The 27540-nt window shown below is 52.4% G+C and overlaps 1 protein-coding gene across 1 annotated transcript; it reads left to right on the top strand.

Annotated features, from left to right (window-relative positions):
* The first annotated feature begins 843 nt into the window (after positions 1-843).
* NOC4L (nucleolar complex associated 4 homolog) lies at positions 844-25875 on the top strand. Its single transcript, XM_038762994.1, has 15 exons — positions 844-970; positions 4076-4196; positions 10092-10198; positions 11353-11460; positions 12809-12958; positions 13073-13175; positions 14444-14478; positions 14600-14650; positions 15024-15135; positions 15865-15925; positions 19915-20025; positions 20381-20559; positions 22764-22846; positions 24789-24902; positions 25682-25875. Exons 1-15 carry the CDS (start codon positions 857-859, stop codon positions 25799-25801), a joined length of 1569 nt encoding a protein of 522 aa, XP_038618922.1. The 5' UTR covers positions 844-856; the 3' UTR covers positions 25802-25875.
* Positions 25876-27540: the final 1665 nt, after the last annotated feature.

The raw sequence follows: 27540 nt of genomic DNA, 5'->3' as shown, positions 1-27540 counted from the left end.
TACTATTACTATTATTACTATTATTACTATTACCCCGGGCCCCGCCCAGCAGCCCCGTCCGCGCCCCTCAGCCCCGGTCCCGCCCATCAGTCCTGGCCCCCCGGCCCTCAGCCCCGCCCCCGGCCCGGCCCCATCCACCAATCCCGGCCCCGCTCCCGGCCCCGCCCACCAATCCCGGCCCCGCCCCTCAGCCCCGGCCCCCACCCACCAATCCTGGCCTCGCTCCCGGCCCCCCCCCCGCCCCACAGCCCCGGCCCCGCCCACCAACCGTGGCCCCGCCCCCTGCCCCCACCGCACCGATCACCATCGTCATCATCAATCGTATTTATCGAGCGCTTACTATGTGTGTACTAAGCGCTTGGGAAGGACAAAAATTGGCAACATCTAGAGACAGTCCCTACCCAACAGCGGGCTCACGGTCTAAAAGGGGGAGACGGAGGACAAAACCAAACATACTAACAAAATAAAATAAATAGAATAAATACGTACAAGTAAAATAAATAAATAAATAAGCCAATCCTGGCCCAGGCCCCATCCACCAATCCTGGCCCCCGCCCCACAGCCCCGGCCACGCCCACCAATCCTGGCCCCGCCCCCTGCCTCCCGCTGCACCAATCCAGTCCCCGGCCCTCAGCCCCGCCCCCTTCCCCCCGTCCACCAATCCTGGCCCGCGTCCCGGCCCGGGCCCCGCCCCCCCACCCCCGCCCACCAATCGTGGCCCAGGCCCCGCCCCCGGCCCGCAGCCCGGGGCCCCGCCCCTTCCGCGCACGTGGTTCGGGCCCGGCCGCCGCGGGACGGAGACACGGAGAGAGACGGACAGACGGACAGAGACAGACGGACAGACAGACAGACAGACATGGGTTCGGCCGCGGAGGGGTCGGCGGGGGCGGTGCTGTCCAGCCGGCTGAGCTCCGTCCTCGGCAGCCGCACCAACGCCAACCTCGTGTTCGACATCCTGGACTTTCTGCAGGTGCCGGGACGGGACCGGGAGCGGGAGGGAGGACCGGGAGGAGGAGGAGGAGCAGGAGGAAGAGGGCTGCGAGGGGGAGGAGGGCTAAGGGGCGCCCCCCCCGGGCCGTCTCTCTCGTTGCACTGTCCTCTCCCATTCATTCATTCATTCATTCATTCATTCAGTCGTATTTATTGAGCGCTGACTGTGTGCGGAGCGCCGCACTAAGCGCTTGGGAAGTCCAAGTTGGCAACATCTAGAGACGGTCCCTCCCCAACAGCGGGCTCCCAGGCTAGAAGGGGGAGACGGACGACAAAACCAAACATGTGAACAAAATAAAATAAATAGAATAAATATGTACGAGTAAAATAAATAAAGATAGTAATAAATGCGTACAGACATATATCCAGGTGCTGTGGGGAGGGGAAGGAGGTAAGACGGGGGGGATGGAGAGGGAGACGAGGGGGGAGAGGAAGGAGGGGGCTCAGTCTGGGAAGGCCTCCTGGAGGAGGTGAGCTCTCAGTAGGGCCTTCATCATCATCATCATCATCAATCGTATTTATTGAGCGCTTACTATGTGCAGAGCACTGGACTAAGCGCTTGGGAAGTACAAATTGGGAACATCTAGAGACAGTCCCTACCCAACAGCGGGCTCCCAGGCTAGAAGGGGGAGACGGACGACAAAACCAAACATGTGAACAAAATAAAATAAATAGAATAAATATGTACAAGTAAAATAAATAAAGATAGTAATAAATGTGTACAAGCATATACCCAGTGCTGTGGGGAGGGGAAGGAGGTAAGATGGGGGGATGGAGAGGGAGACGAGGGGGAGAGGAAGGAGGGGGCTCAGTCTGGGAAGGCCTCCTGGAGGAGGTGAGCTCTCAGTAGGGCCTTCATCATCATCATCATCATCAATCGTATTTATTGAGGCACTGGACTAAGCGCTTGGGAAGTACAAATTGGGAACATCTAGAGACAGTCCCTACCCAACAGTGGGTTCACAGTCTAAAAGGGGGAGACAGAGAGCAAAACCAAACATACTAACAAAATAAAATAAATAGGATAGATATGTACAAAATAAATAAACAAATAGAGTAAAAAATATGTACAAACATATATCCATATATACAGGTGCTGTGGGGAAGGGAAGGAGGTAAGATGGGGGGGATGGAGAGGGGGAGAGGAAGGAAGGGGCTCAGTGTGGGAAGGCCTCCTGGAGGAGGTGAGCTCTCAGCAGGGCCTTGAAGGGAGGAAGAGAGCGAGCTTGGCGGAGGGGCAGAGGGATTGGGGGCATTCCAGGCCCGGGGGAGGACGGGGGGTCAGGGGTTGAAGTTGGGACAGGCGAGAATGAGGCCTAACGGTGAGGAGGTTAGTGGTGGCAGAGGAGCGGAGGGTGCGGGCTGCGCTGGAGAAGGAGAGAAGGGAGGGGAGGGAGGAGGGGGCCAGGGGATGGATGGGCAGCCTGGAAGCCCAGGGGGAGGAGCGAGCCCCCCAGCAACGCCATCGAATGAATTAATGAATGAACGAGTGAAGGCTCGCTCAGTCAGTCACTCATTCAATCGTATTTATTGAGCGCTTACTGTGTGCAGAGCACTGGACTAAGCGCTTAAGCAATCAGTCAGGAAGCAGCTGGGCTCAGGGGAAAGAGCCCGGGCCGGGGACTCAGAGGGCGTGGGTTCGACTCCCACCCCAGTCACTTGTCAGCAGGGTGACTTTGGGCAAGTCGGTTCACTTCTCTGGGCCTCAGTGATCTGGAAAATGGGGATTAGGGCTGGGAGCCCCACGTGGGACAACCTGGTCACCTTGTGTCCACCCCAGCGCTTAGAACAGTGCTTGGCACATAGTAAGCTTTTAACGAATGCCATCATTATCATTCTCTGGGCCTCACTGAACCCATCTGTAAAATGGGGATAAAGACTGTGAGCCCCACAGGGGACAACCAGATCACCTTGTATCCCCCCAGCGCTTAGAACAGTGTTTCGCACATAGTAAGCACTTAATAAATACCTTTGGGAAAAAACCCCAAGATAATCAGGTTGTCCCACGTGAGACACACGGTCCTCATCCCCATTTTCCAGATGAAGGAACTGAGGCCCAGAGAATAATAATGATGATGGTATTTTGTTAAGCGCTTACTAGGTGCCAAGCACTGTTCTAAGCGCTGGGGGAGAATCAAGGTAATCAGGCTGTCCCACGTGGGGCTCACAGTCTTCATCCCCATTTTACAGATGAGGGAACTGAGGCCCAGAGAAGTTAAGCTTCTCTAACGCTGCTTCTTCTCTGACACACAAACCTGGGCTCTTTCCACGAAACCATGAATAACAATGATGGTATTCAATCAATCAATCAATCAATCATATTTATTGAGAACTTACTGTGTGCAGAGCACTGTACTAAGCACTTGGGAAGTACAAGTTGGCAACATATAGAGACAGTCCCTACCCAACAGTGGGCTCACAGTCTAAAAGGGGGAGACAGAGAACAAAACCAAACATACTAACAAAATAAAATAAAATAAAATAAGCACTATTCAAAGTGCTGGGGGGGAATCAAGGTAATCAGGCTGTCCCACGTGGGGCTCACAGTCTTCATCCCCATTTTACAGATGAGGGAACTGAGGCCCAGAGAAGTTAAGCTTCTCTAACGCTGCTTCTTCTCTGACACACAAACCTGGGCTCTTTCCACGAAGCCATGAATAATAATGATGGTATTCGTGAAGCACTTACTATATGCCAGGCACTGTACTAAGTGCTGGGGTGGATACAAGCAACTTGGGGTTTTTTTTTTTGCTGGCATTTATTAAGTGCTTAATATGTGTAAAGCACTGTTGTAAGCGCTGGGGATGACACAGTCCCTGTCCAGCGTGGACCCCCACAGTCTTGATACTAGGTGCTTGGGAGAGGATAATTCAACAATCAACAGACAGTTCAATTCAGTCGTATTTATTGAGCACTCACTGTGTGCAGAGCATTGTGCTAAGCACTTGGGAAAGTACAATATAGCAATAAAGAGAGGCAGGCCCTGCCCACAATGAGCTCACAGTCTAGAAACGTTCCCTAGGGGGTTCGTGGGGGGGAGGGTGGAGGGTTTCACCAACACCCCTCCTTCCTTCCGTGTCCTCAGTCGGGAAAGATGGATGAAGTCTCCGCCGCCATCCAGACCTGCAGCCGGCTTTTTGAGGCCCTGCTGAAGAAGAAGGAACTGTTCGTGGGGAGCCTGCCTGGCGAGGAGGCATTAGTGGAAGGTGAGGACCCCGGCCCGGGGGTCTTCGGGGGGCTGGGGGTGAAGGGGCTCCCCTTACTTCATCCTTTATTTGAAGATGTCCGTCTCTCCCCCTGCTGCCAGACTGTAAGCTCGTTGTGGGCAGGGATTGTCTCTTTTATTGCTGTATTGTACTTTCCCAAGTACCATATGGGCATGTACTTGATATGGGCAGGGTGGCTCAGTGGAAAGAGCCCGGGCTTTGGAGTCAGAGGTCATGGGTTCAAATCCCGGCTCCGCCACTCGTCAGCTGCGTGACTTTGGGCAAGTCACTTCACTTCTCTGCGCCTCAGTTCCCTCATCTGTAAAATGGGGATGAAGACTGTGAGCCCCCCCGTGGGACAACCTGATCACCTTGTCACCTCCCCAGCGCTTAGAACAGCGCTCTGCACATAGTAAGCGCTTAATAAATGCTATCATTATTATTATTATTATTAAGTGCTTAGTACAGTGCCCTGCCCGCAGTAAGCGCTCAATAGATAGAGAAGCAGTATGGCTTAGTGGAAGGAGCACGGGCTTGGGAGTCAGAGGACCTGGGTTCTAATCCCCGCTCCGCCGCTTGTCTGCTGCGCGACCTTGGATAGTGATGATAATGGTGGTATTTGTTAAGCGCTTACTGGGTGCCGAGGACTGTTCTGAGTGCTGGGGGAGATACAAGGTTGTCCCATGTGGGGCTCGCGGTCTTAATCCTCATTTTACAGATGAGGTCACTGAGGCCCAGAGAATTGAAGTGGCTCTGCGCACAGTAAGTGCTCAGTAAATAGAAAAGCAACGTGGCTCAGTGAAAAGAGCACGGGCTCGGGAGTCAGAAGTCCCAGACTGAGCCCCCTTTTTCCTCTCCTCCTCCCCATCCCCCCCACCCTGCCTCCTTCCCCTCCCCACAGCACCTGTATATATGTTTGTACAGATTTACTACTCTGTTTTACTTGTACATATTTACGATTCCATTTATTTTGTTAATGATCATCATCATCAATCGTATTTATTGAGCGCTTACTATGTGCAGAGCACTGTACTAAGCGCTTGGGAAGTACAAATTGGCAACATATATAGACTGTCCCTACCCAACAGTGGGCTCATAGTCTAAAAGGGGGAGACAGAGAACAAAACCAAACATACTAACAAAATAAAATAAATAGGATAGATATGTACAAGTAAAATAAATAAATAGAGTGATAAATATGTACAACCATAATGATGTGCATTTAGCTTTAATTCTGTTTGTTCTGACGACTTGACACCTGTCCACATGTTTTGTTTTGTTGCCTGTCTCCCCACTTCTAGACTGTGAGCCTGTAGTTGGGTAGGGACCATCTCTGTATGTTGCCAACTTGTGCTTCCCAAGCACTTAGCACAGTGCTCTGCGCACAGTAAGCGCTCAGTAAATATGATTGAAAGAATGAGTGAATATGGGTTCTAATCCCGGCTCTGAAGCTTGTCTGCTGTGTGACCCTGGGCAAGCCACTTCTCTTCTCTGCGCCTCAGTGACCTCATCTGGAAAATGGGGGTTAAGACTGTGAGCCCCACATGGGACAACCTTGTATCTACCCCAGTGCTTAGAACAGTGTTTGATACATCGTAGGTACTTAACAAATGCCATCATCATTATTATTATTGTAAATACTATTGAATGAATGAATGAGTGAATGTCTCTGGTGCTGCTGCCCTCGACCCCCCAACCATCCTCATCATCATCAATCGTATTTATTGAGCGCTTTCTATGTGCAGAGCACTGTACTAAGCGCTTGGGAAGTACAAATTGGCAACATATAGAGACTGTCCCTACCCAACAGTGGGCTCACAGTTAGTTAGCAACCCCGCGACCTCTTTCATTCAGTTGTATTTATTTAGCACTTACTGTGCCCAGAGCGCTGGACTAAGCGCTTGGGAGAGGCCAATCTAACAGTCATCAGTGACACTCCCTGCCCACAACAAGCTCACAGTGTAGAGGCGGGGAGACAGACATCAATGCAAATAAATAAAATGACTGATAGGGACATAAGTGCTTTGGGGCTGGGAGAGGGGAAGGACAAAGGGATAAATAAAATGACAGATAGGGACATAAGTGCTGTGGGGCTGGTTGGAGGGGGGAAAAGAGCAAAGGGAGCAAGTCAGGGTGATGCAGAAGGGACGGGGAGATGAGGAAAAGGGGGGCTTAGTCTGGGAAGGCCTCTTGGAGGCGGTGGGCCTTCAGTAAGGGTTTGAAGTGGGGAGAGTCATTGTCTGGCGGATTTGAGGAGGGAGGGCGTTCCAGGCCAGAGGTAGGACATGGGCCAGGGCTCGGCAGCGAGACAGGCGAGATGGAGGCCCAGCGAGAGGGTTAGCGGTACCAGAGGAGCGGAGTCTGTGGCTTGGGATGGAGATGGGGAGATGGGGAGAAGGGAGGTGAGGTAGGAAGGGGCAAGGAGATGGAGAGCTTTAAAGCCAGTGGAGGGGAGTTTTTGTCTTCTTGGGTGGGACAACCAAATCTAAATATCAGGCTGACTTTGTCCACTTCTAGTTTACCCTTGCGTGCTTTAACTCTGCCCGGCAAAACTGTTTCTCCACCCTTATTGACACCCATGGCCAGCTCCCTCGCCAGTTCATAATAATGATGATGGTATCTGTTTAGCGCTTACTATGTGCAAAGCACTGTTCTAAGCGCTGGGGAGGTTACAAGGTGATCAGGTTGTCCCACGGGGGGCTCACACAATTTTAATCCCCATTTTACAGATGAGGTAACTGTGGCCCAGAGATGTGAAGTGACTCGCCCAAAGTCACCCAGCTGACAGTTGGCCGAGCCAGGATTTGAACCCAAGACCTCTGACTCCAAAGCCCAGGCTCTTTCCACTGAGCCACGCTGCTTCTCATATGCTGCCAGTTGTTCCGGATTATTTTTGTCCAGAAATGCCCTGGGCATATTACTCCCCTCCTCAAAAATCTCCAGTGGCTACCAATCAATCTGCGCATCAGGCAGAAACTCCTCACGCTCGGCTTCAAGGCTCTCCATCACCTCGCCCCCTCCTACCTCACCTCCCTTCTCTCCTTCTACAGCCCAGCCCGCACCCTCTGCTCCTCCGCCGCTAATCTCCTCATCGTACCTCGTTCTCGCCTGTCCCGCCATCGACCCCCGGCCCACGTCATCCCCCGGGCCTGGAATGCCCTCCCTCTGCCCATCCACCAAGCTAGCTCTCTTCCTCCCTTCAAGGCCCTGCTGAGAGCTCACCTCCTCCAGGAGGCCTTCCCATACTGAGCCCTTTCCTTCCTCTCCCCCTCGTCCCCGTCTCCATCCCCCCCATCTTACCTCCTTCCCTTCCCCACAGCACCTGTATATATGTATATATGGTTGTACATATTTATTACTCTATTTATTTATTTATTTATTTATTTATTTTACTTGTACATATCTATCCTATTTATTTTATTTTGTTAGTATGTTTGGTTCTGTTCTCTGTCTCCCCCTTTTAGACTGTGAGCCCACTGTTGGGTAGGGACTGTCTCTATATGTTGCCAATTTGTACTTCCCAAGTGCTTAGTACAGTGCTCTGCACATAGTAAGCGCTCAATAAATACGATTGATTGATTGATTGATTCCAGACATTTAATTCCTTCCCCCCCTCAGCTCCACAGTGCTTAACGTACTTATCTGTAATTTATTTGTATTGATGTCTGTCCCCCCCACCCAACCCTTCCAGACTGTAAGCCCCTGTGGGCAGGGAATGTGTCTGTTTATTGTTGTCCTCTCATAAGTGCTAAGCACGATGCTTTGCACCCAGTAAGTGCTCAATAAACATGATTTAGTGAGTGATTGAATGACTTAACCGTATTGAGCACTTATTGGGTGCAGAGCACTGTATTCAGTGCTCAGGAGAGTACAGTGTAACAGTTCGTAGCCCACAGAGGGGTAGGAGTGGCTCAATGGAAAGAGCCCGGGCTTGGGAGTCAGAGGTCCTGGGTTCAAATCCCGGCTCCGCCAGTTGTCAGCTGTGTGACTTTGGGCAAATCACTTCACTTCTCTGGGCCTCAGTTATCTCATCTGTAAAGTGGGGATGAAGACTGTGAGCCCCATGTGGGACAACCTGATCACCTTGTATCCTCCCCAGTGCTTAGAACAGTGCTTGGCACATAGTAAGCGCTTAACAATTACTATCATTATTATTATTACTACTAAAGAGCACTGAAAGCCTTTGCTTTATTGCCAGTGGATGCTGCGGTTGGGAAGTTTGCCGACATGGTTTGCAAGCCCGTGCTGTCCTCTTTAGTCAGTTGTAGTTATAGAGTGGTTACTCTTTGCAGAGCACTGTATTAAGCGCTTGGGAGAGTACAGTGTACCAATGTAACAGACACAAAGAGCTTACAGTCTAGAGAACACTTGTGGTGCAGTAGTAATAATAATAATGATGGCATTTATTGAGCGCTTACTAAGTGCAAAGCACTGTTCTAAGCGCTGGGGAGGTTGCAAAGTGATCAGGTTGTCCCACGGGGGGCTCACAGTCTTCATCCCCATTTTTACAGATGAGGTCACTGAGGCCCAGAGAAGTTAGTGACTTGCCCAAAGTCACAGAGCTGACAATTGGTGGAGATGTGGGATTTGAACCCATGACCTCTGACTCCAAAGCCCGGGCTCTTTCCACTGAGCCACGCTAACAGGCTCGGCTTAGAACACCCTCAAGCCTCCACCTTCTCCCCGTCTGCCCCTTCCCTTCCCCGCTTTTTTTTTAAAATGGCATTTAATAAGCGCTTGCCATCTGTCAGGCACTGTACTAAGCACTGGGGTAGATGAAAGCTGATCAGGTTGGCCACAGTCCATGTTCCTCGTGGGGTTCACAGTCTTACGGATGAGGGGGCTGAGGCCCAGAGAGGTGAAATGACTTGCTCAAAGTCACACAGCGGACAGGTGGGGGAGCCAGGATTAGAACCCAGGTCCTCTGGCTCTCAGGCCCGTGCTCTTTTTACTACTTGAGAAGCAGCGTGGCTCAGTGGAAAGAGCACGGGCTTGGGAGTGAGAGGTCAGGGGTTCTAATCTCGGGTCTGCCACCTGTCTGCTCTGTGACCGTGGGCAAGTCCCTTAATAATAATAAAAATAATAGCATTTATTAAGCACTTACTATGTGCAAAGCACTGTTCTAAGCGCTGGGGAGTTTACAGTGTGATCAGGTTGTCCCACGGGGGGCTCACAGTCTTAACCCCCATTTTACAGATGAGGGAACTGAGGCAAAGAGGAGTTAAGTGACTTGCCCAGAGTCACACAGCTGACAAGTGGCGGAGCTGGGATTTGAACCCGTGACCTCTGACTCCAAAGCCCGGGCTCTTTCCACTGAGCCCTGCTGCCTTAACTTCTCTGAGCCTCAGTTCCCTCATCTGTAAAATGGGGATTAAGACTGTGAGCCCCATGTGGGACAAGCTGATCACCCCGTATCCCCCCCCAGTGCTTAGAACAGTGCTTGGCACAGAGTAGGTGCCTAACAGATACCATCATTTGTAGGCCACACTGCTCCTTCTCACTCCTTTCATCATCATCAATCGTATTTATTGAGCGCTTACTATGTGCAGAGCACTGTACTAAGCGCTTGGGAAGTACAAATTGGCAACATATAGAGACGGTCCCTACCCAACAGTGGGCTCACAGTCTAAAAGGGGGGAGACAGAGAACAAAACCAAACATACTAACAAAATAAAATAGAATAGATATGTACAAATAAAATAAATAGAGTAATAAACACCTGCTTCACACTCCCCTTAATTCCCCCCATGCCAAAAGTTCTGTCATTCATTCAGTCCTGTTTAAGTGCTGAGTGCAGAGCACTGTACTAAGCGCTGTCCAAAGCAGAAGCGGGCAGGCTCGGCCTCAGTTGCCCCCGGGGGACGGAGCAGGGGCTGAAGTTGTGTCTGTTCGCAGGTTCCTGCAGTGCCGTCATCAAGTACCGCATGTGGATGAGACACCGCTACCGCAGCTGCTGCAACAGCCTGAGCAAGCTCCAGTCCCACCACAACTTCCAGATCCAGGTGGGTCACGGGTTCGGGGCCGGAGAGTTGGTCAGCAGCCACCCACCGTCGGACGAGTTAAAGTGAGTTTACACAGCAGTCAGTCGATCGTGTTTATTGAGTGCTTACCATCATCATAATAATAATGATGGCATTTAGTAAGCGCTTACGATGTGCAGAGCACTGTTGTAAGCGCCGGGGCGGTTGCAAGCTGATCAGGTTGTCCCACGGGGGGCTCACAGTCTTCATCCCCATTTTACAGGTGAGGTAACAGGCCCAGAGACGTTGTGACTTGCCCAGAGTCACACAGCTGACAGTTGGCGGAGCCGGGGTTTGAACCCGCGACCTCTGACTCCAAAGCCCACGCTCTTTCCACTGAGCCACGCCGCTTCTCTGTACTAAGCGCTTGGGAGAGTGCGGTTAACAGTCACGTTCCCTGTCCACGGGTTTACAGTCTAGAGGGGGAGGCAGACAGTACGAAAAGATAAAATACAGATATGTATGTGCTAAGTGCCGTGGGGCTGGGAGGGGGGATGAGGAAAGGGAGCAGGTCGGGGTGACGGCGAAGGGAGTTGAAGAAAAGGAAAAAGAGGGGCTAGTCAGGGAAGGCCTCGTGGAAGAGGCCTTGTAGCAAGAGGGAGTTGGGTTAGATGACTTATATGTATATAATAAGTGCCGGGGGACTGGGAGGGGGGATGAGGAAAGGGAGCAGGTCGGGGTGACGCTGAAAGGAGTTGAAGAAAAGGAAAAAGAGGGCCTAGTCAGGGAAGGCCTCGTGGAAGAGGCCTTGTAGCAAGAGGGAGTTGGGTTAGACTTAAGGAAGGATTTCTTCCTTAGTACAGTGCTGTGCACACAGTAAGCGCTCAATAAATACGATTGAATGAATTTCCTGATCCGGCGTGATTGAACATGGAAACAGATCACTCCCCGTCTCTGGAGATTTTTCAGAACGGGAGAGATACCCGTCACTGGTGAGGTATCGCTCAGTGAGGTATCGTTCCAGGGGACTGGTTGGCCTGAGCCAGAGATTGCCGGTGATCTGGGACAAGGCTCCTGTTGTCCGGTGCCTGGATCCCACCGTCTCGTCTCCAGCCGCTCCCTTTCCCACATCTGGCGGAGCACCCGTGGGACCTTGCCCTCCCCACACCCTGATCTCTGCTCCCCTCCCCTTCCAGGAGCTGGCTCTGTGCACCCTCATGAAGTTTGTGCAGATGGAGGGCACGTACCCGCTGGCCAAAGCCAAGTGGAAAAGCAACTACCTCTTCCCGCGTGAGGTCCTCAAGGTGAGGTGGTGGGCTCCGGGGTGGGTGGGCCGCGGTGAGGGGAGCCCTTTGGTCAAGGCCTGTGGCCCTGCTGTCGTCTTCCCCTGCCAATGGGCCCCTTTTGCTCTGCCCCTCTCAGCCATGGGCAGAGAGACTGAAAACCGAACCCGTGAAAACCGAACCCGGTCGGGTCAGACCTCCCCAAATCTCAGGGGATGGACAGAAGGGTCTACAAGAGCCATGGAGGGTGGGAGAGGCTGGGGGGAAAGGAGCCACACCGGGGCTGAGGGGTGATAATAGTAGTAGTAATTGCATTTATTGAGTGCTTATTCCATGCAACAGCACCATACTTGGGCTTGGGAAAGTACACTGGAGTTAGACATGGTCCTGGAATTGTCGGCACCAACAGCGGCGGATTGACTTAGGAAGGCTTCTTTGACTTGGACTTTTGGCTTTTTCCTCCCTTTTTTCCGACTACCTAATAACACCGCTAATAGTAGCGCTAGTATTAAGCACTGAGTTTTTGCCAGCCCTGTGCTGAACGCTGGGGCCGATACAAGATATCGGACACGGTCCCTGGCCAGCAGGGTGTTCACGGTCCAGGAGGAAGGGAAAACAAGTTTTCTATCTCCAGTTTGCAGGGGAGGAAACTGAGGCACAGAATGCTTACAGGACTTGACTAAGGTCGCACAGCCTGATCTCTTGGCTCCCAGGCCTGAGCTCTTTACACTAGGCCATGCCGCCTCTTTACATCTTAAAGAAAAATGGCAACCATTCAATTGTATTTATTCAATCGTATTTATTGAGTGCTCACTGTGTGCAGAGCACTGTACTAAGCTACCAGGTGTCCACTTGCCTGGGGAAGGGACGGGGAAACCCCAGATGATCTTTTCCCTCCCCCTCTTCGTGGCCGCAGCCCTTAGGTTTGGCTTCGTAAATTATAGGGGTTCATTTCTGTTTGCGTTCACTTGTCTCCGTCGTTGGTCGTTTTTACTTGTTTGAAGGCCCTTGCCCTTTCCAGTGCCGTGACCTCCATAGCGGCAATGCATTGTGACATTAAGTGCTCACCGTGTACTAAGCACCGGGGTGGTTAGGCGATCATCAAGTTGGACAAGCCCTCACTGGGTGTAGCGCCCAGGATTAAGAGCTCGAGAAATACAAAACGGAAGTGAGGCGTTCCTGTCTACAAGGAGCTTCCACTCACCTCAAGGGCAGGGGTGGGTCCCATTGTTCTTCTTCTGTTGCCCCCTCGGCTGCCTCTGACCCCGGGCCCTTTGCCCACTGGGTACCGGATGCAGGACCAGTGGCTTCTGACTGGGCCACGGAGCAGCTGCAGATTGTTTAATTTGGCCTTCCTCCTTTCTCCCAGTGCGTCGTAGAGGGCCTGATCCCCGTGAAGGGCGATGGGTCCCTGCTGATCTCCCGCTTCCAGGAATTCCTGGAGTTCGATGACATACGCTACCACGTGATGCAGATGACCGAAGAGATGATAGCTAGGGTCATGGATATGCACGGAGAGGTGAGGGGGTTGGCACCGGGACGGGGTGGAGGGTTCTCCAGCCTGTGGCCGCCCAGGCTGCGGGCCCCGTTGGGCCCTCGGGTCAGTTTGGACCAGTCTGCCTCTCCCCATTAGGAGCCTCACCCCGCGTTTCAGCAGAACACCTTCACCCTGATCTCCGGCGTGAGCCTGCCCCGCCAGGAGAGCAAACTCAACAACTTCTACGTGAAACAGAAAAGTGAGGAGCCTTGGGAGAAGGGCCAGAGCGGGCAGGCCGCGGCAGAGGCCTGGGAGCAAGCTCCGTCAGATAGTCAATCATATTTATTGAGTGCTAACTGTGTGCAGAGCACTGTACTAAGCTCTTGGGAGGGTACAACACAACAGTAATAGTAACGATGGCGTTTAATTATTAAGCGCTTACTATGTGCAAAGCACTGTTCTAAGTGCTGGGGAGGTTACCAGGTGATTTTGTGACAATAAACAGACACATTCCCTTCCCACATCCAGCTTACGTTTTAGAGCGGGGGAGACAGACAGGAATACAAATAAATAAATTACTGATACGTACGTAAGCGCTTTGGGGCTGGGAAGTGGGGGAGAATAAAGGAAGCAGGTCAGGTAGATGCAGAAGGGAGAGGGAGAAGAGCAAAGGAGGGGTTATTCTGGGAAGGCCTCCTGGAGGAGATGTGCCTTTAATAAGCCTTTGAAGTGAGGAAGAGTCATTGTCAGATATGAGGAGGGAGGGCATTCCAGGCCAGAGGCAGGGACTGATTGCTGAAGGAGGTGGTTTGTTAACAGGTTGGGGGGAACAAGAGGGAAGTGTAGATTTTTCTGCCAAATCCAGAGCCTGCATTTTAGTGGGGGTTTGAGGGAGTCAGGAGACTTGGCTTCTAATATTGGCCCTCCATTACCTACTGTGGGACCTTGGGTAAGTCACTTAACCTCTCTGAACCTTGGTGTTCTCATCTGTGAAATGGGGGCGATGATTTTACTTCTCCCTGCCTCGTGGGGATGCTGTGGGGATTGTTGTCCAAGCGCCTTGGAAAAATAAGTGCCATTCATATTACTGTTGTATAGACTATGGCCTCATCATGCTGGGAGACCCTGGCCAAGTTACTCAACTCTCTGAGCCCATCTCCCTTGTCTGTAAAAATGAGGTTGCTAGTCCCTGCCTCCTCTACTCCTGAAGAGCCAATGAGGTCTAAGGAGTTAACTGGGGAGAGCATCAGGAGATCTTCAGAGAAAGGTATAGTGGAAATCCAGGGGAGAGATGTAATTATCTTTCTACGGCCTGAGTGGGGTGCCCCTTGGTATCTGAGAGGAATTTCCATGGCTGGAATAAAACCGGTATAGTTTGGGGGAGAGAACCCGCTCCTGAATGAGTTGGATCAATGCTGGTAATGGGCTTTCCCGAGGCAGGAGTAAGATCTGCCAGAAGGTTTTAGGACCGTGTGTAAATTGGAACTTTTTCTTTCTCCTCTCCCCGTCCCACCTCCGTTGAGACAGAGATACAAGAGACCTGGAAAGTCACCCAGCTGAAGGTAAACGCTGGGCTGGGGGCTCTAGCCTGATGGGGAGCCAACAGGGGAGGGGGCGCAGTGGTTGCTACCCACCCCAAGAAAGACTGAGCTCACCAGCCTGGGACCTGGTCTTTCCTTTCAGGAACACAAGAAAGTGTTTGAGAGGATGTGGCTCAAGTTTCTCAAGTACAAGGTAGGGCTGCCTCTGGGGCCCAAGTTTGGGAGTGAGGGCTCCTGGGAATGTCCCGTCTCTCTGTCTCTTCTTTCCCGAGGGTCTCAGATCCCGGCCCGGGAGGGCCGTTGTGTCCCGAACAGCCCGGGTAGCTGAGCTAGTGAATGCTCGTGCCTTGCCGGGTGAGGTGGGGAGGAGCAGTATGTGGGGAGCAGAGAGCATCAGGGACGGTGGGGGGTTGCGGGCCTGGAGCATCTAACTGCCTGCGGTTCCTGCCTTGCCCGGATAGGTGCCACCAGTATTGATGTTTAGAGGACTACATGGGGTCATTCCAAACGAGTAAATAACGGTTCCTGCCCTCAAGCAATCTAACGCTGTGCTGTCCCTCCTGCAGCTGCCCAGCTCCTTGTACAAGAAGGTTCTCCTCATCATGCACGACACCATCCTGGCCCACATGAGCCAACCAACTCTGATGATCGACTTCCTGACCAGAGCCTATGACATCGGTAAGGGGAGAGCACGGCTCCAAGGTCGGCTCGAAGGGTGGCGGGCGGTGATCCTATGGCTGTGTGTGTCTTTGATTGCTTTATTACGCGGGGAGGGGAAGACGTGTGTGTTGGGGGCCGGGGTAACTGCATCAGTGTTTGCTCGGCTCTGCATATGGTGGGCATCTGTGGCTCTGAGGGGGGAGGTTTGTGGGTGCGTATCTCGTTTTTTGTGCTTGCTTGGCCCTGGGGTGTGTGTGTATGTACTAGAGGAAAGGAGAGAGAGAGAGAGGTGTGTGTGTTTGTGTGTGTGTGTGTGAGAGAGAGAGAGAGTGCATGCACGGGCCTTTGGGTCTGGGGCTGTGGGACCCATGGGTAGGTATTGGAGAGTGGGGAAGAGGGGCATGCAAGGGTGAATTTCTGCCCACATCCATCCCTGCTTGTGTCTAGGAGCGTGTGTTTTGTGGAGGTCATTTTGTTTCTCTGAATATCGGCCTTGGCTTGGATGTGGGATTGTGTGCATCGGACCCAGTTGTGCTTCTCCGAACATCAGGCTTGGGTGTGGGAGTAGGGATGTCGGGGGTGGAGACGGGGAGGCGTATGTGTGTGTTTGTGTGTTTCTGGGCCCATTGGTCTTGGCTCGGGATGTGAGAGTGAGTGCAGGCGTGTACCGGTCTCCGTCCTGGGCCTGGAAGATGTTGTCTCAGTACCCACCCCATGTGGGCTCGGTAACTGTTGGGTCTGTTGCAGGAGGGGCCATCAGCCTTCTGGCCTTGAATGGACTCTTTGTTCTCATCCATCAGCACAACCTGTGAGTCGGGGAGCCGGGATGCAGGCTCGCGGCGGGAGGGATGGGGCTCGGGGGAGTACCTGAGTCGGTGGGCCCCTAGGGGAGCAGAACTGGGCCCGTGAGAGACGCCACATTCAGGGACCCTCAGCTAGACACCCAAGGCCCAGACGGCTGGTCTTTCCTCCTGGAAGCCATTTTACCTTCACCGGAGAAACAGCCGTGGCCTAGTGGCAAGAGCAGAGGCCTGGGTGTCAGGATCAGGGCTCTGAGGCTGGCTCCACCATTTGCGTGCCTTCGGGCAAGTCACTCATTTCCTCAGGGCTTCAGCTTCCTCCTGTGTAATGGGGAATTGGAGTCGGCATCCTTCCCTTCGTAGACCGCGAGCCCCATGTGGGACAGGGACTACGTCCGACCCGATTATCTTGCATCTACCCCAGCCCTTAGTGCAGTGCTTGGCACCTAGCAAGTGCTTAACAAGTAGCAGCGTGGCTCAGTGGAGAGCCCGGGCTTTGGAGTCAGAGGTCATGGGTTCAAATCCCGGCTCTGCCAACTGTCAGCTGTGTGGGCAAGTCACTTCACTTCTCTGTGCCTCAGTTTCTCCAGTGGCTACCAATCAATCTACGCATCAGGCAGAAACTCCTCACCCTGGGCTTCAAGGCTCTCCATCACCTCCGCCCCCTCCTACCTCACCTCCCTTCTCTCCTTCTACTGCCCAGCCCGCAACCTCCACTCCTCCACCGCTAATCTCCTCACTGTACCTCGTTCTCGCCCGTCCCGCCGTCGACCCCCGGCCCACGTCATCCCCCGGGCCTGGAATGCCCTCCCTCTGCCCCTCCGCCAAGCTAGCTCTCTTCCTCCCTTCAAGGCCCTGCTGAGAGCTCACCTCCTCCAGGAGGCCTTCCCAGACTGAGCCCCTTCCTTCCTCTCCCCCTCGTCCCCCTCTCCATCCCCCCATCTTACCTCCTTCCCTTCCCCACAGCACCTGTATATATGTATATATGGTTGTACATATTTATTACTCTATTTATTTATCTTACTTGTACATTTCTATCCTATTTATTTTATTTTGTTGGTATGTTTGGTTCTGTTCTCTGTCTCCCCCTTTTAGACTGTGAGCCCACTGTTGGGTAGGGACTGTATGTGTTGCCAATTTGTACTTCCCAAGCGCTTAGTACAGTGCTCTGCACATAGTAAGCGCTCAATAAATACGATTGATTGATTGATTACCTTGTCTGTAAAATGGGGATTAAAACTTTGAGCCCCCTGTGGGACAACCTGATCACTTTGTAACCTCCCCACCACTTAGAACAGTGCTTTGCACATAGTAAGCGCTTAAATACCATCATTATTATTATTATTATTACCATAGCTCTACTTACCAGAGTAGGGGCCAGGAGGGAAGGAGGGGGATGGCCATGGATCTGATCAGTGCTGCCAGAATTGGGGTCAGTGAGATGGGATGCCTGCAGGATGGGTGAGAGAGGAGGCAGGTGATAGGAAAGGCTACAGATCATTATCGCTGATCTTCATCTACTGTATTAGCCCTGTTCTCTGTGGGCCTGAGGAACCCAAAGGATCTCAAGCTGGCTTGGACTCTCCCCTCGTCTACCAGGCCTGGCGCAAGGTGGACAGTCCTAAGCGCTTAGCACAGTGCTCTGCACACAGTAAGCGCTCAATAAATACGATTGATGATGATGATGATGACAGTCAGTCACCGATGTTTATTGAGTACTTCCTGGGTGCAGAGCTCTGTATTAAGGTCTTGGGCTAGTGGATAGAGTGCGGGTGTGGGAGTTAGAAGGACCTGGCTTTTAATCCTGGCTCCGTCACTTGTCTGCTGGGTGACCTTGGACAAGTCATTTCATTTCTCTTGGCCTCGGTTACCTCATCTGTAAAAAGGGGATTAAGACTGTGAGCCCTAGGCGGTACAGGGACTATGTCCAACCTGATCAGCTTATATGTACCCCAGTGCTTAGTACAGTGCCTGGCACATAGTAAGCACTTCATTCATTCAGTCGTATTTATTGAGCGCTTACTGTGAGCAGAGCACTGTACTAAGCGCTTGGGAAGTCCAAGTTGGCAACATATAAAGACGGTCCCTACCCAACAGCGGGCTCACAGTCTAGAAGGGGGAGACAGACAACAAAACAAGATGTATTAACAAAATAAAATAAATAGAATAAATATCTACAAATAAAATAGAGTAATAAATTCATAAAAACATATATACATATATACAGGTGCTGTGGGGAGGGGAAGGAGGTAAGGTGGGGGGGGATGGGGAGGAGGAGGTAGGGGAGAGGAAGGAGGGTACTCAGTCTGGGAAGGCCTCCTGGAGGAGGTGAGCTCTCAGTAGGGCTTTGAAGGGAGGAAGAGAGCTAGCTTGGAGGATGTGCGGAGGGAGGGCTTTCCAGGCCAGGGGGATGACGTGGGCCGGGGGTCGATGACGGGACTGGCGAGAACAAGGCCCAGTGAGGAGGTGAGCGGCAGAGGAGCAGAGGGTGCAGGCTGGGCTGGAGAAGGAGAGAAGAGAGGTGAGGTAGGAGGGGGCAAGGTGATGGAGAGCCTTGAAGCTGAGGGTGAGGAGTTTTTGCCTTAATAATAATAATAATGATAGTATTTGTTAAGCGCTTACTATGTGCAAAGCACTGTTCTAAGCGCTGGGGGGATACAAGGTGATCAGGTTGTCCCACGTGGGGCTCACAGTCTTCATCCCCATTTTACAAACGAGGGAACTGAGGCACAGAGAAGTGAAGGGACTTGCCCAAAGTCACACAGCTGACAATTGGCGGAGCCGGGATTTGAAGCCATGACCTCTGACTCCAAAGCCCGGCCTCTTTCCACTGAGCCACGCTGCTTCTACTTAACAAATACTACAATTGATTACTGGGAGAGTACAATAGAAGTAGATACAATTTTTGCCCTCAAAGAGCTTCCTATTTAGCAGAGGCGACAGTCACTAAATTATAAGTAGAGGAAGCAACAGAGTCCCAGGATATGTATATAAGAGCTGTTGGGGGTTGGAAGTGAGTATCGGGAAGCAGCATGGCGTAGCGGATAGAGCATGGGCCCTCGGAGTCAGAGGTCATGGGTTCTGATCCCGGCTCCTCCGCTTGTCTGCTGTGTGACTTTGGGGAAGTCACTTTACTTTCCTGGGCCTCAGTTACCTCATCTGTAAAATGGGGATTGAGATTGTGAGCCCCACGTGGGAAAGGGACTATGTCCAACCCGATCTGCTTGTATTGACCCCAGTGCTTAGTACAGTGCCTGGCACATAGTAAGCACTTAATAAATACCATAATTATTATTACCAAAGGACTTAAGGGACACGGACTCAAGAACACAGGTAATGCGGGAGGAAGGGAATATAGGGTGGAGAGATGAGAGATTTAGGAGGCTCTTTCTGGCCCCCGATCCAGGCTGTGGGCAATCTGTGAGGCAAGTAAGCGGCTTGGATCACCGGTCGGTCTAACTAGGGATGGCTCTTTCTACCCCACCCCTTCCCTCAGACCTCATCCTCCATTGTCTCCTTCCCTCCTGCCCCCCCAAATCACTGGGCTTCCGCATCCTCACCCCCAACCTGCCCCCTTAGTCAACACCGACTTGGCCTTTAGGACTTACCTCGTCCCTGGGCTCGGTGGGCAAATAACTTGCCTTGCTTGGGGGATCTCTGGGGAGGGGGAGCAGTCTACGTTTTCAGAAGAGGGGAAGGGAGCAGGGTCAGCAGGGCTTGAGATCTGGGCTGGGAGTCAGGGGACTTAGGATCTGGTGCCGGCTCTGTCCTTGGCCAGCTGAGTGACTGTTCGTCATCCGAGGCTTATCCCTGCTTATTCTCCCGTCCCTCTCCCCGGCTATGCCGGAGCCAGGCAGAGAAGCTAACCAGATGTTGGATGCGAAAGGCCCGTCGCATCTTTGAGAATGGAGTCCCGGCAACTTGCGGGGTACTGCCAGCGCTTTAGGTTCCTCCAGGCCACTGATTGGCCCTGCCTGATGGCCTTCTCTCCCTCCAGGGAATACCCTGGCTTTTACCAGAAGCTGTACAGCCTCCTGGATCCCTCCATCTACCACGTCAAGTACCGTGCCCGGTTCTTCCACCTCACCGACTTGTTCCTGTCTTCATCGTGAGTGGGTGGGCCAGGCCTCAGCTGGATTCGGTCGGAGCCGGGGCCGCCGGCCGGGAGGGGAGGGAGATGGGCGCCGAGGGGCATCGAAGAAACCTCAAGCCACCTGGGCTCAGACCCAGAGGCAGGATGTCGGGAGAGTTAACGCCTGGATTAAAAAGACCCTTGGGTGAGAGGTCACACGTCGGGAGAGTTAGCCCCTGGATTAAAAAGACCCTTGGGTGAGGGGTCACACGTGGTCACCTGGCTGGGTATTAGGGTTGTCATTACGTTCCCGCTTCTTCTCCTCTGCCATCCTTCAGGGTGTCAGGGCGAGTGCGATAGGCTCTCGGCCTTAACCCTTATCGCTTTGCAGACATCTGCCCGCCTACCTGGTGGCCGCGTTCACCAAGCGCCTGGCCCGCCTGGCCCTGACGGCCCCCCCCGAGGCGCTGCTCATGGTCGTACCGTTCATTTGCAACCTCCTGCGCCGGCACCCCGCCTGTAAGGCCCTCGTCCACCGCCCCGTGGCCACCCCCACGGATCTGCCGTCAGGTCAGCGTCTGGGCTGGGGGAAAGGGGCGGGTGGGCGGGCCGGCCCCGGGCAGGAGGGGCTGACCGTTCCATTTTCACCACCAGCTGGGCCTGGGCTCTCTCTGACCTAGCTGCGCCGGGGCGGTTCTTACCCTCTCACACATCCTGGCAGCTTGAACTGCCTTTGGGGAACAGTTCTGGGACTCCCCAGCCTGTGTCCATTCATTCATTGTCATATTTATTGAGCGCTTACTGTGTGCAGAGCACTGGACTAAGCACTTGGGAAGTCCAAGCTGGCGACATATAGAGATGGTCCCTACCCAACAACGGGCTCGCAGTCTAGAAGGGGGAGACAGGCAACAAAACATGTGGACAGGTGTCAGGTCATCAGAATAAATAGAAATAAAGCTAGATGCATGTCATAGACAAAATAAATAGAATAGTAAATATGTACAAGTAAAATAGAGTAATCAGTCTGTACAAGTGCTGTGGGGAGGGGAAGGAGGTAGGGCAGTTGGGATGGGGAGGAGGAGAGGAAAAAGGGGGCTCAGTCTGGGGCCCCCTTAGACTGTGAGCCCACTGTTGGGTAGGGACTGTCTCTATATGTTGCCAACTTGTACTTCCCAAGCGCTTAGTACAGTGCTGTGCACACAGTAAGTGCTCAATAAATACGATTGATTGATTGATTGGGGTAGCCTCCCCTGGTTTGGCTGTCCAGACCGTCCATCTCGTCCCCATCCCTGGACCGCGGTGGAGGGCGGCGGCACCGGGATTACCGGACCCGGTGTCTCCCTTCCCGCTCTGTTCCCGTCTCCTCCATCCCCAACCTCTGCTGCTTCCAGGCCTTTCCAGGAACGTCCAGCGGTGGCTAAGATGACGGGCTTCTTTTCTCTCCCTGTCTGGCAGGGGAATGGCCCGGGAGAGAGGAGGGAATGGTAGGGTGGCAGGGAGGATAATAATAGTAATAATGTTGGTATTTGTTAAGTGCTTACTGTGTGCAAAGCACTGTACTAAGCGCTAGGGAGGATATAAGGTGATCAGGTTGTCCCACGTGGGGCTTGCAGTCTTAATCCTCGTTTTACAGATGAGGTAATTGAGGCACAGAGAAGTGAAGTGACTTGCCCAAAGTCACACAGCTGACAATTGGCGGAGCTGGGATTTGAACCCGTGACCTCTGACTCCCAAGCCCGTGGTCTTTACACTGAGCCACGCTGCTTCTTTTCTCTCCCTGTCTGGCAGGGGAATGGCCCAGGAGAGAGGAGGGAATGGTAGGGTGGTAGGGAGGATGTTAGGGCTCACCCCCCGTGTCAGGGCCAGTCACCGGGGCAAAGTTAGAAGACCCGAATTCTAGTCCCAACATTACTACTGGGATGCTGCGTGAACTTGGACTGATCTCCTAATCTGTCCGGGCCTCAGCTTCTTTATCTTTAATTTAAAGAGGGTAAGACCAGCCGCCTCTCTGAATCTCCTTGAGGTGTCGGGTATAAAGTGAGGTAATAGCTGCCAAAGGGCTTATCGATTCCAAGCATCCAGGGAGAAGCAGCAGTGGCTCAGTGGCAAGGCCACGGGCTTTGGACTCGGAGGTCATGGGTTCAAATCCCGGCCCCGCCACTTGTCAGCTGTGTGACTTTGGGCGAACCACTTCACTTCTCTGGGCCTCAGTTACCTCATCTGTAAAATGGGGATTGAGACTTTGCACCCCACGTGGGACAACCTAATCACCTTGTAAACTCCCCATCACTTAGAACAGTGCTTTTCACGTAGTAAGCACTTAACAAATGCCATTATTAACTTCTCTGTGCCTCAGTTACCTCATCTGTAAAATGGGGATTGAGACTGTGAACCCCACGTGGGACAACCTAATCACCTTGTAAACTCCCAGCGCTTAGAGCAGTGCTTTGCACATAGTAAGCGCTTAATAAATGCCGTTATTATTATTATTAAGTCACTTCACTGGGCCTCAGTTACCTCATCTGTAAAATGGGGATTAAGACTGTGAGCCCCCGTGGGACAACCTGATCACCTTGTAACCTCCCCAGCGCTTAGAACAGTGCTTTGCACATAGCAAGCGCTTAATAAATGCCGTCATTATTATTAATGTTACTATTATTATTATTATGTGACATGCCCTCTCTCCCTTCTCGGCTTTCCTTGGCCCCTCCCGGCGGGGAGCGTCGCCTACCTCTCCCATCCGCTGACCTCTCGTGACCTCATTCCCTCCACAGCGTTGGCTGCGGATCCGTATGACATGGAGGAAGAAGATCCGGCCAAGAGCCGGGCCCTGGAGAGCTGCCTCTGGGAGCTGCAGGTGAGCCAGTCAGGCAATCAATCAATCAATCAATCAATCGTATCTATTGCGCGCTTACCACATGCAGAGCACTGTACTAAGCACTTGGGAGAGGACAATATAACAGACACATTCCCTGCCTGGGCCTGCGGATTCAGAAACTCCTCGGCTTCAGTGATGTAGGGGCTAAAACACGGGCCTGGAAATCAGAAGGTCATGGGTTCTAATTCCGACTCCACCACTTGTCTGCTGTATGGCCTTGAGCAAGTCACTTCACTGGGCCTCAGTTACCTCATCTGTAAAATGGGGATTGTGACCGTGAGCCCCACGTGAGACAGGGACTGTTTCCAACCGGATTTGCTTGTATCCACGTTTAGGACAGTGCCGGTACAAAACCAACCCGGTTCCCCCCCAGCTCTCTCTCCCCCCGATCTCTCTCCCCCTTCTCTGAGAAGCAGCGTGGCTCAATGGAAAGAGTCCGGGCTTGGGAGTCTGAGGTCATGGGTTCAAATCCGGGCTCCGCCACTTGTCAGCTGTGTGACTTTGGGCAAGTCACTTCATTTCTCTGTGCCTCAGTTACCTCATTTGTAAAATGGGGATTAAAACCGTGAACCCCCCATGGGACAACCCGATCACTTTGTAACCTCCCCAGCGCTTAGAACAGTGCTGTGCACATAGTAAGCTCTTAACACATGCCATCATCATTATTATTATTACATAGTTAAGCGCTTAACAAACATGATAATTTTTTTTTTTTTCACGTTCTGGCCCTTCCCTCCCTCCCCCATAAGTTCCCTGCATCTTCTGGCCTCTGCACCTACTATGTGCCTAGCGCTGTGTGCTAAGTTCTGGGCTAGATTTAAGGTTGTCAGATCAGAAAAGGTCCCTGTCCCACACAGGGCTCCAGTGAATATGGCCTAGTGGAAAGAGCACAATATTCTGAGTCCAAAGACCCAGGTTCTAATTCCGGCTCTGCCACTTGGCCTCTAGTGATCACATTGCTTAACTTCTCTGGGCCTCGGTTTCCTCATCTGTAAAATGGGGATTCAAGAAGCAGCATGGCCTAGTGGCAAAATCACGGGCTTGGGAGTCAGAGGTCGTGGGTTCTAATCCCGGCTCCGCCACTTGTCATTCATTCATTCAATCGTATTTATTGAGCGCTTACTGTGTGCAGAGCACCGTACTAAGTGCTTGGGAAGTACAAGTTGGCAACATATAGAGACGGTCCCTATCCAACCACGGGCTCAGAGCCTCAAAGGGGGAGACAGACAACCAAACAAAATATGTGGACAGGTGTCAAGTCGTCAGAATAAATAGAATTAAAGCTAAATGCACATCATTAACAAAATAGAATAGTAAATATGTACAAGTGAAATAGAGTGATAACTCTGTACAAACAAATATACAGGTGCTGTGGGGAGGGGAAGGAGGTAGGGCGGGGGGGGATGGGGAGGAGGAGAGGAAAAAGGGGCTCAGTCTGGGAAGGCCTCTTGGAGGAGGTGAGCTGTCAGTAGCTCTTATCAGCCTTGTGACTTTGGGCAAGTCACTTAGCTCCTCTGTGCCTCAGTGACCTCATCTGTAAAATGGGGATTAAGACTGTGAGCCCCACATGGGACAACCTGGTTACCTTATATCTACCCCAGGGCTTAGAACAGTGCTTGGCACATAGTAAACGCTTAACAAATACCATAATTATGTTATATTAATTATTATATTTATCCCTGTTCTCTCTCCTACTTAGACTGTGAATCCCTTGCGGGACGGGGATTGGGTCCGACAGGAAGATCTTGTGTCTCCCCCAGAGCTTAGACAGCATTCATTCATTCATTCAATTGTATTTATTGAGTGCTGACTGTGTGCAGAGCACTGTACTAAGTGCTTGGGAAGTCCAAGTCAGCAGGGCCGGGCCCCCAGTAAGTGGTGATGGAAACTTCCATCACTGTTCCTGATTCTGTCCCTCCAGGCCCTGCAGAAACACTACCACCCGGATGTGGCCAGAGCAGCCATGGTGATCAACCGCCCCCTGGCCAGCCAGGAGGACCCCATCTCGGAGCTCCTGGACCTGACTTCCTATGAGGCAAGACCGGGAGTGGCCCTGGGAAGGGCTGGGAGCAAAGGGATGGCCAGAGGGGGATTCATTCGGTCGTATTTACTGAGCGCTTACTGTGTGCGGAGTACTGGACAAAGCGCCCGGGAGAGTAGCTTTGGAGTCAGAGGTCATGGGTTCAAATTCCGGCTTCACCAATTGTCAGCTGTGTGACTTTGGGCAAGTCGTTTCACTTCTCTGGGCATCAGTTCCCTCATCTGGAAAATGGGGATGAAGACTGTGAGCCCCCCCATGGGGCAACCTGATCACCTTGTACCCTCCCCAGCGCTTAGAACAGTGCTTTGCCCATAGTAAGCGCTTAATAAATGCCATCATTATTATTACTACAGTAAAATAGTAACCAGACACATCTCCTGCTCACAGTGAGCTTACAGTCTAGAGGAGGATCTGGGTCCAGCCAGCTCAGCCTTGCTAGGCAGCCTCCCACTCCCCCTTTTAAAACCCGGGCGTGGGGTTCTGGCCCGTGTCCCTCCTTCTCCTGGGGTCACCGCCCTTGCCATCTCTCCCTGGAGAGGCATTTTCCCGAGAGGGCAGCGGAAAGCCTGGCTTTCCACCTCCCTGAGAGCCTGTGGGCCCAAGCCCTGGCCCGGACACTCCTGCCCTCTGTAGTTGGGCTGATTCCTCCATCCCCAGGGCAGGCCAGACCTTGCCTGACCCGTGCGGCTGGACCAGGAGTCCCCAGGTGACCCCGGGCCGGAGGGTAAAGTGTGACGTCTTATCCCCTCCCCCATCTCCTTTCTGCTTTCCAGATCTTTGACCGAGACTTCAAGAAGAAAGCCACCGGCCCCGTGGCCCTGGAGTTCATCCAGGCGAGGGGACTGTTGGGCCAGAAGAATGACATCTGTGCAGAGCACTTTGCACTGGAGTGAAGCGCTGAGCTGTCCCCCTCCTACCCTTTCCCCTCCGTGCTTGGGAATAAATCTTTTTTATCGAGTGGCAGGAACATACATGGCATCTCCCTGGGGCACTGGGGGGTGGCGTCTGCCTTGGAGGGGTTGGGGCGGGCAGTGATGGCTGTGGGGGGGGGAGGGGGGTCATCATCATCATCAATCGTATTTATTGAGTGCTTACTGTGTGCAGAGCACTGTACTAAGCACTTGGGAAGTACAAGTTGGCAACACATAGAGACAGTCCCTACCCAACAGTGGGCTCATGCTTACAGTGTGCAGAGCCCTGGACTAAGGGCTTGGGAAAGTACAATACAACAATGAACAGGGACGTTCCCTGCCTACATCGAGCTCACAGTCTAGAGTGAGGGAATAATTATGACAGTTGTTAAGCACCTACTATGTGCCAGGCACTGTACTAAGTGCTGGAGTGGATACAAATAGAGGTCTCCTCTTCATCGGTACTTGTTCTTATCAAGACTGTCCTCAGCCAGTACCTTCTGGGTTTGAACTTGGGCTGCTCGCCCTTCCCCTGCTCTCCCTTCCCTTCTCTGAGTCCCCTCTCTTGGGGTCTGACGTTCGGGCTGGGCAATGCTGCTCCCCATCTGGGGGTCAGCGAGGAGAACCCATCAGCCTCTGGCCAGGTTTGATGCCCCCATCTGCCTCCTTTCCCTGCCGTCTCCATAGCGGCCACCTCCTCGATCCTTGTTCGCCAGTCTCACTGCAAAGCTGACCGGACAGCACGTGTTTCCCTTTGGGGATCATGGTCTACTGGACTTACCACCCCAGAAGGAGGGGTTAGAAAAGCTCTGAAAGCCCTGAGAAGCAGCAGTGTGGCTTAGTGCATAGATCGTAGGCTGGGAGTTGGAAGGATCTGGGTTCTAATCCCAGCTCCACCACGTGTCTGCAGTGTGACCTTGGGCAAGTCACTTTACTTCTCTGGGCATCAGTTACTTCATCTGTAAAATGGGGATTAAGACTGTGAACCCTAGGTAGAACAAGGACTGTCCATCCTAAGTTGTATGTACCCTAGTGCTTAGAACAGTGCTGGGCGCTTAAGTACCATTATTTTCATCATTAATAATAAAACGTGCCTACCCCCCAAAAGCTGATATTTTTCAGAGTGTCTAAACTGGGGCTAGCTCAGGAAACAGGAGAAATTAGACAAGACCAAATTCGTCTGTTTATTTTTCTGAACTAACCTTGGTCCCGATGAATTTGGGCCTGGTAATGTATGTGAATATGCAGTGACACGCACATTTTCATTTTCAACTGCCACTCATGCCTCCCAAATGCTCATTTTTGCCCTTGAAAGTCTCCATTCCCCTGTGTTGAGAGCTGCTATCTCGTTTGGGAAGTTTCTTAGTGGGAGACACTGGGATAGAGCCGATGTTTTAAGTATTAAAGATTGCGGCTATTCAGGCCAAAGATGGGAAAGGGGTCTTATCGGACCCCACTGTTAACCAATGCTAGGCTTCGTCGGCTAGAAGATTATAGATGCTTTAATCACATTGTGTGTTAACTGGAGGGAGAGATTGAAATAGGCAGAGGGGCATAAATCACTCGTGGCATTATTTGATTTTTATCAGATTCTTATTTTGAGCACAAAAGATGCCTTTATGAAAATGTTGTTTCAATCGCACAGCCGCTGCCTCTCTCCCCCTTCTCCCCCCAACCGACACTCTCAAATCTGTGAAACAAACCGATAAGTTGTTTTTCTC

The sequence above is a fragment of the Tachyglossus aculeatus genome, chromosome 21, assembly GCF_015852505.1.
Source record: "Tachyglossus aculeatus isolate mTacAcu1 chromosome 21, mTacAcu1.pri, whole genome shotgun sequence".
In the NCBI taxonomy this organism is placed as follows: Eukaryota; Metazoa; Chordata; class Mammalia; order Monotremata; family Tachyglossidae; genus Tachyglossus; species Tachyglossus aculeatus.
The sequence above is the reverse complement of the archived record's forward strand: the minus strand, read 5'-3'. Positions and strand labels throughout refer to the sequence as shown.

Coding starts and splice junctions, on each gene's coding strand:
- NOC4L (XM_038762994.1), top strand. CDS start 857: ATGGGTTCGGCCGCGGAGGGGTCGGCGGGGGCGGTGCTGTCCAGCCGG. Junction 14,479..14,599: donor GGAAAGTCACCCAGCTGAAG/GTAAACGCTGGG, acceptor CTTTCCTTTCAG/GAACACAAGAAAGTGTTTGA. Junction 15,926..19,914: donor CTCATCCATCAGCACAACCT/GTGAGTCGGGGA, acceptor CTCTCCCTCCAG/GGAATACCCTGGCTTTTACC.